Here is a 14,527-nt window from a genome sequence, read left to right on the forward strand (position 1 = left end):
GGTGCTGTGGTTCAAAGATTCGTGAGCTAGAGATCATCTGACCTGTTCAAAAATTCCTATTCTGGCCAAAGATTGAAAACTACTCTAAACCACCCCCCACACACACAAAAAATATTGCCATCCAGTCAATTCCAACTTATAGCGACCCTATAGGACAGAGTAGAACCGCTGCATAGGGTTTCCAAGGCTGTAACTCTTTATGGAAGCAGACTGCCACATCTTTCTCCCATGGAGTGGCTGGTGGGTTTGAACCACTGACCTTTGTGAAGGTCCACGGGAAATGGTAAGGAACTATCAGGAGCCAGCAGCTGGAATGGAGAGTAAGAGGGGCACTTAAAAGAACTTCTGAAGCTGGAGTTGACAGGATTGCATTTGGGGAAAACAGGGAAGAGGTATATCAAGGAGGAGCAGGTTGAGGGGACTTCTGAAAAAGAGGTGAAGAAATATGGAGGTCGTAGAGTTAATTTAGTCTCATTTCTAAAATGGAAATTTTTGTACCAAATTCCTCAACATTAATCATTAATACAAATTCAAGGTTGAAGAATCTCTATGTATGTGTGGTTTTTTTTTTTTTCATTTTTAGAATCTTATCATTAGTATTATTTATTATTATTATTTTTACAATCAATGGGACAGGGAATGGCTGTGGGTTTTTTTTATTGTGGCAAAAATATATATAACAAAACATTTGCCAATTCAACAATTTTTACATGTACCATTAAGTGACATTGGTTACGTCTTAGTCATGTACTTCTATAAGAGAAATACCCTAAGTGGATGGCTTTAACAAAGAGGAGTTTATTCTCTCACGGTCTAGTAAGTTACAAGATGACATTCAAGGTGTCAGCTCCCGGGGACGGCTTTCTATCTCTGTCAGCTCTGGAGGAAGATTCTTTATCATCCATCTTCCCCTGATCGAGGAGCTCCGCAGGTGCAGGGACTCTGGGCCCAAAGGACATGCTATGTTCCCAGTTCTGCTTTCTTGGTGGTATGAGGTCCCCAACTCTCTGCTTGCTTCCCTTTCCTTTTATCTCTCGAGAGATAAAAGGCAGTGCAGGCCATAATCCAGGGAAACTCCCTTTACATTGGCTCAGGGAGGTGACCTGAGTAAGGTCGCTGTTACAATCCTACCCTAATCCTTTTTAACCACAGGCAGAGATTATGATTTATAACACAAAGGAAGATCACAAAATGGAGGACAACCACACAATACTGGGAATCATGGCCTAACCAAGTTGATACACACAATTTTGGGGAGACATATTCAATCTATGACAGTTATGTTCATCATGTTGTGCAACCATTGCCACTTGTGCATGTGTGTGTTTTTTAAAAATAATATTTTATTGTGTTTTTGGTGAAGGTTTACACAGCAGTTTAACCTCCCGTTGAACAATTTCTGAACAAATCATTCAGTGACATCGGTTACAGTCTTTACAATGCATGAGCATTCTCATTATTTCCGTTCTGGTTGTTTTGTTTTGTGCGTGTTTTTGATTTATTTATTTTGTTGTTGTTTTGGAGAATATACACAGCAAAACATACACCAATTCAACAATTTCTATCTGTACAATTCAGTGACATTGATTATATTCTTCGAGTTGTGCAACTATTCTCACCCTGTGCATGTGTTTTTAACAAAACGTTCATAATAAGGTTTCTAGGCTATGTGTTTTTATTTTATCTTGTCATAGTGGTTCAGTAATACTCCAGCATCCTATAAAATAATCAGCATTATAGTAGATTCATATTTTATGACTTGGAGAGTGGAGGCAGAAAGATTATGCTTTTGAATTTGTCCACAGCCACTAAGGCTACAGCAAAACTACTGTCCACCACTCAATTTAAAACGTTAATTAAATGATAGCAAAATAACCCGTATCATGTATTGACCACATATTTAACGTTTTTGCATTCCGTATATTCAATTTAACTCAGGTACTTAAAGAGCGTCTATGTTGAACTGGACTAGATGGAGAAAATTTCTTGGAGATGGGAGAAAAGTTAATATTTAGGTAACAAACATGACTGTCCTAAACAGGAAAGGTCATTTCTAAATAGAGTTAGGAGTCAAGTAACGATATTTTAGTTAATGAATAATAAGTTTAATATAAACTATAGATGAAAAGGCCTATAAAAGTATAAAGTACTGTTGTCCTTTAGACTTAATGAACAATTATATCTTTTTTACATTTTATAAATACTTCTATCAGATGATCTCAAAGCGCTTAATAAATAGGACCGCTTAAGGAACATACCATCACTGTGAAGTAGTTATATGTAAAGTTTCATATTTTCAGATGGAGAAGCTAAGGCAAGAGGTCAATCCGATAACAAAACATGGGTGTAGACACAAATAGAACGTAGTTTCCCTTGACACTCAAAACTTTGCTTTATCGTTAGCTAGTTGGGATTTAGAAGTAAGTACTCTGTTTTTATAAAACATCCCAACAAGAAAATCTGATTTAAGTTTTTCCCACTGATAGTAACAACACAAAAAATGCTAAACACAAACGTCTCTGATTTAATAATAATATTTCAACCCAGAATCCATTTTGGGGATCCAAAATCAATGTATTTTTCATGGAACAGAAAACTAAAGTAACACTTTAATTTTAATGTTAAAGGCAGTTTATAGTTTACAAAGTGCTTTCGTTCTATTATTTCATTTCACATCGTGATATTTTCTTTCCTATTATCATCTTAGAAAATTGAGAAAAGCAAAGGGGAGCAGTGGAGAGGAAAGCGAAGCCAATCTCTAGAATAACTGGGATGGACTTCAGTTTTTGTTGGTAAAACTTCTGCATATATCCTTCACTCAGTCTGTGGTCTGGAAGAATACTTTCCCTGGAGTAACTGAAGCAACCTTGCCAAACAGATAAGGTTATAATGGAGAGACTTTGTATCAGGTTTTACCAAATAGTACCTTTTCCTATTCCTAATTGTGAGTTGTGAAGAATGACTGGTGGGGGGAAAAATTCCTGAAGAAATATTGACACTGTATCTGAGGACAAACCAAAAAACCAAACCCGTTGCCTTCGAGACAATTCCAACTCATAGCCACCCTATAGGACAGAATGGAATTGCCCCATAGACTTTCCAAGGGGCAGCTGGTGGACTTGAACTGCTGAACTTTTGGTCAGCAGCCGTAACACTTAACCGCTATGCCACCAGGGTTTCCAACTGAGGACAAGGATGTCTAAACTCCTATATTTAAAGGTTTTTTTATTTTAATATTCTGACCTGGGATTTTTGTGTTTAAAATGTGGTATTTTCTCAAAATGCGAACATCCTTTTGAATTATTTTGTTTCCAATAAAATGATGATGAAGGGGAGTTATTAGAAACATTGATGTCATCATTAATAATAATAATAATAATAAATGATAACAGCCATTAACATTTCCTAAGAGCTTGCTGGTGTCAGACACTGTGCTGAGTGCTTTGCAGACATTAATGTTTTAAGTGAGAACTGCTCCTAAATCACTGAGAAGTGTCAAACTTTAATGAATCCAAAAATAGAGTGCACTGCATAATGCTTAAAAAGAATGTTGATGCATCAATAGGAAAGAATTTTGAGAAGGAACTATATATTTAAAAATAACATTTTATATACTCAGTGTGCAAATATTATATATAAGAAAATGAAACTTAAAAAAACTGTTATGTTTAATGCACTGTTATGCAGACATACATACACATTTTTATGAGAATGGAGTCATTATATATAAAAAACCAAACCAAACCCAGTGCCTCATAGCAACCCTGTAGGACAGAATAGAACTGCCCTATAGAGTTTCCAAGGAGTGCATGGCGGATTCAAGCTGCCGACCCTTTGGTTAGCAGCCCTAGCACTTAACCACTACACCACCAGGGTTTCTGTTTTATATATATATATATATATACACACACATATATACATATTTTGGTTTTTACATACATATATATACTTTTTATAAAAAATAAACTATTTTTTAGAACAGTTTTAGATTTACAGAAAAATTGCAAAGATAGAGCAGCCCCATATACCTCCTCTCCACCCTCCACAGTTTCACCTATTATTAACATTTTGCATTTGTTACAACTAATGAGCCAATCTTACTACATTATTTTTAACCGAAGTCCATACTTTATTCAGATTTCCTTAGCTTTTACCTAATGTAAAAGCTTTTTCTGTTCCAAGATGCCATCTAGGATACTACATACATTTAGTCATCATATCTCCTTAGGCTCCTCTCAGCTACGATAGTTTATTAGACATTGCTTGTTTTCGATGGCCTTGACAGTACTGAGGAGTAACCTGTTGCCTGCTAATCAATTCTGACTCATAGTGACTCTATAGGACAGAGTAGAACTACCCCATTGGATTTCCAAGGCTGTAAATCTTTACAGAAGCAGATTGCTGAACCCAGCGGCTGGTGGAATCAAACTGCTGACTTTTTGGTTAGCAGCGGAATGCTTGACCAGGTGTTTTGTACAATGTTCCTCAATTAAGATTTGTCAGGTGTGTTTCTCATGATTAGACTGGGATTATGGATTTTGGGAGGAAAACCACTGAGGTAAAGTGCCATTTTCATCACATCATATCCAGGGTACGTACTATCAACATGACTTATCACTGTCGATGTTAACTTTGATCACTTGGCTGAAGCAGTGTATGCCAGATTTCTGCACTCTAAAGCTAATTTTTTCCCCCTCTTTCCATACTGTACTATTTGCAAGGAAGTCACTACAGTATGTGCAACCTAAAGTTAAAGAGTGGCAAGTTTTGAGGGTGGAGTATCTACGTAAATTTGTTGGAATTCTTCTGTAAGAGAGGCTTGTCTGTTCTCTCAATTTATTTATTTATTCAATGATTTCTTTACATCAGTATGAATTCTCAAATATTTATTTTATATTTTGGATTATAATCCATACATGCTGTTTTTTTTTTTTTTTGGCGTGCTTTCATTGCTCAATTATATGTTGTGGGCAACTTTCTAAGTCAATAAATACAGATGAACGTCAAAACTTTTAGCGGTTACACAGTATGCATTTACTCAATCCTTTACGGATGCAAATTTTTGCTTCCAATTTTTCCCCATTTTCAACAGTGCTGGGATAAAATGTACTTCATCCTTGTGCACTTGTGTGATTGTTTCCTTAGTTTACTACTCTAACCTCATCCCTGAGGCATATTACCCTTGAGCGATGTCCCTCGAGCATGCCTTGTTTTCCTCAGCCTCCGGTATTTTCTCGGCCTGGAATGCCCACCTCCCCCCCATCCCACTTTGCCCACTGAAGTCCGGCGCATGATTCAGGTCTCAGCTCAGAGGCTACTTTCTACAGTAGCTCTTTTCCAAGGTTTCAAAGAGAATTTAATAGTCCCCTCCCTTATTTATTATACATGTATTATAACACTTATCACCCGGGCCTCCTATTCTGCCCCAGGACTCTGTTTTAGGTACTAGTTTATGAATGTGTAAAGGCACAAACGGGAGCGATGAAACGCATCCGTACACACCCTTGCATCCCAGTGGTGGGCACATAAGGTAACTAGTATGTTTTGACTTTGATTGAAATGAAGAATCAGAGTAACCGAGAAATTAAGAAGCATGCTCCATATGACATAGCTACTCTTCCTTTCTTTTACAGACGTTGGCACTCCATGCTTCAGGGGGACAAAGGAGTTGAATATTGGTTCTAGTTTTTGCTTAAAAAGAAACCAGCTGTGCTGTAGTTTAAATACAGTTTTCTAGCTGTCTGTCAATAATGTTTGTTGGTTGAAGACTTTGGCATTACAGTCTTTATTTTCCAAAATGTACATTTTCAACGTCCCAGGTATTCATAGGAAATTGCATGAGTTCGGGAGAATTGAACAGAATTAAGTAAGGGCTCTGATCCTTCCTAGTTTTTGAGTATGAAGATGCCATAATGGAATTTATAATTAGTAAAAGTGGTAAACGTTGAAAGACAAAACAATGTTAGAGTTTGGTTGTGAAGCCGTGTCACACTAAAGAAGATCCCTTACTGCTCTCCTAATGACCCACCCAGCCTGCACTTAGGAGGAGACGCAGGCGGGGTAACAGACACATTTGTGACTCCCACTGGGAAGGAAGAAGCCCCAGGGCACGTGCGCGCGCAGACGCTGACAGACACAGGCTCGCGTCCGCAGGCACCTGGGTCCGCACCCGCGAGGCGGGGGCTAGGAGAGCGCGGGAGGAGGGTGCCGGGACCGTTCTAGCTTCCTGAGCCCCGCCTCCGGCCTTCCAAGGCCCAATCAGCTAGGGGCTCAGGGGGGCACGTCCCGCTGCCGACCACGCCCCCAGCCTGTTGGGGGAGGGTGAGCCTTTAAGGGTGGGCGCACGGGGCTGAGCGGCCCGGAGTCCTGATTCCTGAGGCGTTCGCGTGCTGCTACTGTTCTCGCGCCCGCTTCAGCGCCCTGCGACGCCGGTCCGCCGGTCCGCCGGGGGCTCCACCGCCCTCGCCTCGGCCTCACCAGCCCGCCTGCCCGCCCGGCAGCTCCTCAAAGGGCTCGCCGGGAATTCGCGCCCCTCGCGCTCCTCCCGCGCGGAGGGGGCCGCCTCGGGCCATGGTGCCCTTCCAGGAGGAGTCCGCCGCCGCGCGGGGGACGAGCGAGGCGCCGCCACCCTACCCTAAGCCCATGGAGACCGCTCCGCTGCCTGGCCCGGGACCCTCGGACGGCCCCGAGGCGGCCGCCGAGAAGGTGGAGGTGGAGCTGCCAGGGCCGGTGGGTTCCGAACCTCCTCAGCCCCCCGAGGGCGGCTGGGGTTGGCTGGTGATGCTGGCGGCCATGTGGTGCAACGGGTCGGTGTTTGGCATCCAGAACGCCTGCGGGGTGCTCTTCGTGTCCATGCTGAAGACCTTCGGGTCGGACGACCAAGGCAAGATGGTCTTCAAGACAGGTGAGGCGCCGCGCCCGCAGTGGACAGTCCGGGCGGCGGGCGCGGGGCTCCGAGCGCATCCCGCGTGCGGTGTGTGTCCGCGGTCCGGCGTGCGGGAGGTGGCGGGCGGGAGGTCTGTGCAGTTGCCAGCCGAGCCTGCAGCTCCCCGGAGCTCGGGGTGCCAGCGTGGTTGCGCCTGGGTCTCGCGGTGCCTGTCTTTGTATTGAATCCAGATGCAGGGACCGTGTGTTTGGAAACAAGTCGCAGAACTTATTTGCCCAGGTCTTCCTTCTTCCTTTCTGCAGAGTAGGCTCTAAGAGCATACGGTAGCCTCTCCTCTTCGTTTTTGGAAACAAACAGAACCTTCCAACCCGCAGCCACACCGCGCTGTCATTTTCACCGTCTCTTTAGTGACTATGACAGTTGGGCTGTTCGTTTGCCCCCGGGGCTGCAGAGGTGTGTGTGTGTCGGGGCGGTGGTGGGGGTGGCTCGATGAAAGAGATTTATCCCAAGGTCACCAGGAGTTCCAAAGGGAGCCTTGCTAGAGCCACGGTTTCGTGTTTTTTTTTTTTTTTTTTTCCACTTTGTGCTAAATATAGAAAGCCTAGGAGGCAGCTGGATCTGGGACTGGGAAGAGGAAGGTGGGGGGTTGCCCCTTCCTGTTGTGTTCTTTGACATTTTTTACATATAGTAGACTGGATGAAAAAGGTGCAGACTCGGCATTTTTTTCTTGTGGAGCGTTTTTAACCTTGTTGGCTGATGAGGCAGAAAACAAGTCTAAAACCTGTGAAACACTTTTACATATATTACTCGACCTGATCCTATGAGGTGGATATTGTCAATCCCATTTAGGTGAGAAAACTGAAGCTCAGTGAAATCAAGTGTCTTGGTAGGTGGCAAAATGGAGATGGAACACACATCTTCAGGCTTCAGTGGCTATGTGACCTTAGCGACTAAATCAGGCTCCCTTGCTGCTGTTTGGGGAACTTTATATGACTGACAGTCTTTTTTTCAACCTTAGTTTTCTGTATTTCTTAGGTTTTTACTGTGCATACAGGGAATATGAAGGACTGTAATAACAGCAAATTCTAAGGCAGAGATAGCAGTTGTGGGTTTTTAAACCTTAGGTGAATAGTACTATACTATATGTATCATTTTGCAGCTTGCTTTTCTTTGACTCAACATTATGTTTGAGATTTATCCCAGTGGTATAAGTAGCTCAAATTCTTTCATTTCAACTCTTACATGGTGTTTCATTGTATGAATATATTCTAATTTATTTATACGTTGTCCTTTTAATGGACATATGGATTGCTTCCAAACTGATTATAAGCAATGCTGCAATGAACATTCTGTACATTGTCTTCTTATGCTTCTGAATGTGGGATGATATTTAGCCTGGAATTTCTACTCCTTAAATAGTTGCTGAAGCTGCTAGCGTTATGAAGGTCAAAATGGCTAGGTACAAAAGTGTGAAAAATATATTGTGCCCTTATTTTTCAAGGAAGGCAGCCATTGTAAAGTTTGGCAAGATAGATATGAGTGTGCAGTAGTAAACAGAAGTCATTTTGTGTCTTTTGTAGGTGAGTATCAGGGAGGGAAAAGCTCAAAAAGGAGGCAGAAGTGATAGAGTGAACATTTTAAGGCTACTTCCCGCATCATTTAGCATGTTCTTGCGTGGGAATACCCAGGAGTAATTAAGGTTTTTAATGGAGTCCAAGCAACACCAGTCATTTATTTACCACTGTTTTGGCAAACTCAGTTGAGTGGGTCCGCTGGTGTCTATAGTTTTTTTTTTTTTTTTCATTCTCCCCTCCATCCCTTTTTTTAAAAAAAAAAACATATATATTTAAATATATATATAACTTATTTTTTGTCATGTTGAGAATATACATAATAGAACATAGCAATTCAACAATTTTTACATGTAAAATTCAGGGACATTGATTACATTCTTCAAGTTGTACATCCATTCTCACCTTCCTTTTCTGAATTGTTCCTCCTCCATTAACATAAACTCACAGCCCTCTAAAGTTCCTGTCTAATCTTTCAGTTGCTGTTGTCAGTTTGAACCCATATAGATAGTTCTTAAAAGAGCACAATGCTCAAGGCAGACGTTCTTTACTAGGCAAGCTAAACTATGGTTTTAGGAAGACTTGAGATATTTTAAGTTTAAGGTTTAAAGATGATCTCAGGCATCCCTCCTTTTTTCCTTCCTTCCTCCTTCCCTTCCTTTTAGAGAGAGAGAGAACTGCTAGAGAGAGATCGTAGCTTTGTCAAGAATCAGAGTTGTGTAATGACAAAATCCTCTACCCATTACCTACCAGCAAAGCTCCTATTGGCTACAATATCCCAATACTGTGGAGCTGAAGATGAGGGAAGGGAAAGGAACCTGGTTTGTTTCCTGAACTCTTTGAAACTTTGTATTTTCAGTTTTGATGAACATCTTTCTCCATTTACTCAGCTAAATTCTTGACAACTCTTTCAGTCACGTTTGTGTATGTGTGGGTGTGTATCATATAGACAGTTATGCAGGCATACCAGTTAAATATCTATGTGCTTACTTGCATGACTGCCATGTATGGTTGTGCTGTAGCACAAGAATTCCCAATTTAGGCTTGAGTGGGGTCTGAAAACGTAGCCTGTGCTTGGGGTGACCTTCATCTAATTCCTTACAAAGGAGCCCTGTGCACTTGTAATGGCCTTGTATAACACAGCAGCTAAATTGAACAATTATACTAGGCAATATATTTACAACTAATACAGCTTAAGGACTGAGGAAGCAAACAGATTTAACCTCAGGTGTGAAAAAAAATATGACAAGATAGTCTTTAAGCCAGTTATTATTGAGAATTATACACACAGACACACATATGTGTGCAGGTGTTTCATTAAGTCCCTCATCTACACAGACACTCAAGTATTTCAGAATACCTGCTTTGATATTTGACTCTGCAGGCTTTTTCATTTTGTATTTCACTGTTGATTGCTGAATAAGATGTGATCATTATATACAATTTTAAAGTACAGCTAAAAAAAAAATCTGGAATTTGTTTAAGGATTTCATTTTTCAACATTTCTGTCCATTTTCTATTACCTTATTCATGATTGATAATCCTGGCATTAGAGGGCAGGCAATTCTGCCTCTACATTTTCATTAGCTTCTTCATAGTGACTAGTCCAGAGATACTCAGGGAGGTGATCTAGAATGGGAGTCTAGGTTTCCAAATGATAGTTCACATTTCTTGAGTGCTTCCTACGTGCTAGGCACGGCACTAAGCACTTTGCGTGCATTCCTATTCACACGTTCTTGAAATCCCTCTAGATAGGTTTTATTAATATCTTTCTTTTCAGATGTGGAAATTTAGGCTTGCAGAATTTTAGTAAGCGGTAGAGCCAGGATTTAACCCCAGGTTTATCTGACTCCAGAGGCTGGAGTCTGATCACACTGCATTGGCTTGGCAACATTTACCAATTCGGTACTGTTTATGTTGATTAATGAAGCATTTGTGATTGGGTGAGTACTATACCAGGCACTCTGGGCTTACAAAAGATGCCTGAAAGACAAGGGTTCTTGTTCTTAACCTTAACCTTACTGTCAATAAATACTTTTCAATTACTAATGTATCTTACTGAAATTAGATTTTTGAAGTGTAGAGAGACTTCCGTGGAGAAACAATATAATTTCATATGGCATTCAAGCAAAAGTCCGGTATTTCCTTTGAAGTACTGTGAGTTTATGACCCAGAGGTTGCTCCTTTTAGGCTGATCCATGGCAGGACGAAGTTTCCAGGCAGAATAAAATTTCCAGGCAGAATGGAAGAGGAGCCTTTCTTGGGCTCGCTTTTCCTCTTCAGGGTTCTCTAAACTCTTCTTACATAACTAATCGGCCAGAATTTCTCAGGGAAGGATCTGAAGAAATTCACTAAGATATGAGTGATTTGACACATCTTCATGTTAATTCTCAATAATTCTACAAACAGTTACCAGGTACTTAACTGCTCTGTGCTGGGCACTGGAGATAGATGGTGACTGACATCGACTGGAGTGCCTGTTCCCAAAGTGTTTACAAGCTGCCGTGGGATATAAATAAATAAACAGACAAATATAATACCTCCCTGTGGTATTTGCAATGTATCAAGGCTCAATCTTATTCTGAAAGGCTGAAATTCTAGGCAAATTTCAGTGGGTGGTGGCGGTAGGGTGTGGAAGGCATTCGTTGGCCTTTCTACGATTGATTATTAATCTTACTTTATGGAACTAGGGCAAGCTGCACTCCAAGTTTGTCAGTAGACCCAATTAAAAATGTGGAGTGTATCACAGCCCATCATAGTGCCCAGCCCCTGATGACCTGGCACTCAGGAATATCCCTGACCCATGCTGCTGTGTCAGTAATGTGGGTCATAAGGAGCAAGTGGAGCTTTCAGTTGCAGTCAGTTCAGTTTTTACCTGTTCACATGTGCGTGCTGCTTTTCTGGGTGGAGAGGAATCAGACACTTTTGGGAAAACTAAAACAAATACTGTAATTAGCTGGAACATAATTTTCCCTTAGAAATCACAACTTTGCTATAACTGCTGGATATTGGAAAACCCATTTTTAGTTCTTTCATGAAACTGATAAAGTGTCTAAGATTCTTTTATGTTGATTCAAGGCCATGGACACTCTGTGGGATCATGCCAGGTTATTTAGTTTTTTATCTACTTTCTTACTGGAGAAAGAAAAATATTTTAAAGGTGTCTTAGTCATCTAGTGCCACTATAACAGAAGTACCACAAGCAGATGGCTTTAACAAAGAAAAGTGTATTTTCTCACAGTAAAGTAGGCTAAAAGCCCAAATTCAGGGTGTCATCTCCAAGGGAAGGCTTTCACTTTCTGTCCGCCTTCTCATCAGTCTTCTCCCTGGACTGGGAGCTTCTCAGCACGGGGACCCCAGGTCTAAAGGACACACTCTGCTCCTGGCACTGCTTTCTCGGTGGTCCCCCTGTCTCTCTGCTTGCTTCTATCCTTTGTATCTTTTTAAATTTATTTTTTAAGTTGTATTTTTAATATCTTTTATATCTCAAGAGATTGCCTCAAGACACAATCTAATCCTGGAGGTTGAGTCCTGCCTCAGTAACACAACTGCCGCCCATCCTCCCTCATTAACATCATAGAGGCAGGATTTACAACATACAGGAAAATCACACAATAGCGGGAATCACGGCCCAGCCCAATTGATAGACACATTTTTGGAGGGACATAATTCAATCCATGACAAATGGTATGTTGACTTTTAAAAAATATCTATTTAAAACAACCATGTTTTCAGGATCAGTATTTTTTTTTTTTTTTATTTAGGGTAGTTAATGATATCCTTTTAAAGAAGTTGTGTCTTTGTGGTCTAAAGGCTTGGTCAAGAAGAACTTTACCTCTTTCAGTAATTTCTAAAACATGTTCCTTAATAGCCTTTCTTGAAAGTGGAGGTCTGTGGCTAAATAAATCTGGAAACACTGTACATTACACTCCTCTCTCATATGTTTAAAGTGCAATTTAAGATATTAAAAATTTAGTAGTTTAAAAGTACACTATCAAAAAGGTCCTGGGAGGGAAGCTTTTTGGCTATAATCTTAAATGCACCTCTGCTTTCCTTGTATGGAGGTAGGTTGCTCTGCAGGCAGTTGGATTTTCAATAACATTTAGGGGTGAGCACATCTTGAATACCTCTCAGCATGGTCTTGCTAGCGTCTCTGAAACGTCAAGTCTTAGTGCTTCCTGAAGTTTTTAAAAAAGGTTTTTATGTTTACAGTTATACTGATATCTACATACTGCAGCTGTATGCTGACACATAAACTTACAGAAATTTTGGTTATAGTTCAGAATTTAATCACTGGCCTTTTTTTTCTTTTTTTGAGAGCTACCTTCATAACCAGTTCTATACCTTAAGAAAGGTTTCAGTAATGATGATTTTCTGATCTAGTTATAGTGAACTAGTAGTCTGGTTCATGGTCCTATACATCTTTCTCTATAAAAACAATACTTGAATTGTTATTTGCCCTGGAATAGGGGTTGAAAAGAAGTTGACAGAGCTTACTTATGGCACCCATTATGCTTGAATTTTTCTCCACCTTAAAACATCCAACCTTATCCTTCCAGATAAACTTATCTGAACTGTCTGCTAAAGCAGATCAATAGGCCACACAAATGGTTCCAGGATTTTTGAATAATAAAGAAGTATGATGTGAGCATTTCATACCCCATTTACAGAATGTTTCTGGATTCAGAGCAAAACTGACTAGTGAATAGTGTAACTAGTAAATTCTAATTAAGTGCAACAATGTCAGTGCTGCACTCCTGTGGTGTTTTATCATGAGATTTTTATTGATATAATTAATTGCCTAAAGAACCAAATCAACCAAAAATAAAAGTATAACAGAACCATTTCAGGAAAGGTTTTGAGTTGTTTTTTAGAATAAATTTTATTTTGTGCTCTTGATGTGATTTGCTACTTGTTATCTGCGTCCTTGTTGAACCCATGTTGCAGTTCCTGGAGACTCAGTCCCAGGCCATGTTTGCTTCACTTTTCCTGCTGTCCTTGGGTATCTTGTATGCCCTGTCGCTCTAACCACCATCTTGGGACTGTTATTTCCAAATCTCTGTGTTCAAGATTTATATGTACTGTTTTTGGACAATTCCGTTTGGATGCACAGATACCTCATACTCAACTAAAGTGAACTCATTTTTTTAGCTGCTGCCTGCAATCTTCCCCCACCAACAAAAACAGCAGCCCAATTGCAAACAGACGTATCCCTCGTTCTGAATTCTCTCAGTTTGTGACACCTCTGGTTGCTTAAGTCAGAAGCCTGGAATTTGTCTTAATTTCTTATTTCTCCTTTTTTTTTTTTTTTTGTATTGATTTTGTTTAATCAGACAAAGTCCTTTTGTGTTTACCGCCTTAATGCATCGTAACGGGTGTATCTTAATTCAGACCTTTATTACTTTGGCCTCAATTATTGCTGTAACCATTTAACTGGTCTCTCTGTCTTTAGTTATACACTAGTGATCTTTCTAAAATATTGGGCCACATCAGTTTTGTGTTTAAAAGCCATCAGTGATGCCCATTGCTTTTAGGAAAATGTCAAACTCCTTCCACCAAAGGCCTGCAAGCTGTGGTCCTTACCTGACCACTCACTCTCTCCCTTCTTGATCTTTGTGCTCCAGACAAGTTGAAGGCCTTGCACTTTCCCAAACTTGTCTTGGTTCTTCAGCCTATGTACCTTTGTGTGTGCCGCTCCTTCTTTCAGTATGCTTGTTATTCATTGTGAGATTCCAAGGAAATGGTTGGTCATTTTATTTTTTGTTACAACCCTCAGACATAACAGTGATTTTATGTAACCGTTGTTACATTTTGAGCACTTGCAGTGTTTTGGAATAGCTGCGTTTTGAAATTTTCTTTGAGAATAAAAGAATTAAGCTCAAAGTGGAAGACAGAACTTAATTTCAGCCTATTCCAATTTAGTATTCCATGAAAGGCATTTTAAAAATAATTCGTATTTGTTTAAGTGATAATTTGCATAGTCCTTTACCATATACAGGAGGCCTGGTGGCACAGTGTTTAATGTTTAAGTGCTACAGCTGCTAACCAAAAGGTATGCAGTTCAAATCCA

General features: G+C 40.4%; 1 protein-coding gene across 2 annotated transcripts in view; it reads left to right on the top strand.

Moving 5' to 3' along the window:
* The first annotated feature begins 6,350 nt into the window (after nucleotides 1-6,350).
* Nucleotides 6,351-14,527, top strand: part of SLC16A10 (solute carrier family 16 member 10) — a 158,241-nt gene continuing 150,064 nt past the window's right edge. For both annotated transcript variants that reach the window (XR_007519030.1, XM_049899149.1), the window contains exon 1: nucleotides 6,351-6,904. Coding sequence is in view for 1 of the 2 variants with exons in the window: in XM_049899149.1 (XP_049755106.1) it covers nucleotides 6,571-6,904 (334 nt within the window). In the remaining variant the exon portion in view is untranslated. The remainder of the gene's footprint in view (nucleotides 6,905-14,527) is intronic.

This window comes from Elephas maximus, chromosome 1, assembly GCF_024166365.1.
Source record: "Elephas maximus indicus isolate mEleMax1 chromosome 1, mEleMax1 primary haplotype, whole genome shotgun sequence".
Classification (NCBI taxonomy): Eukaryota; Metazoa; Chordata; class Mammalia; order Proboscidea; family Elephantidae; genus Elephas; species Elephas maximus.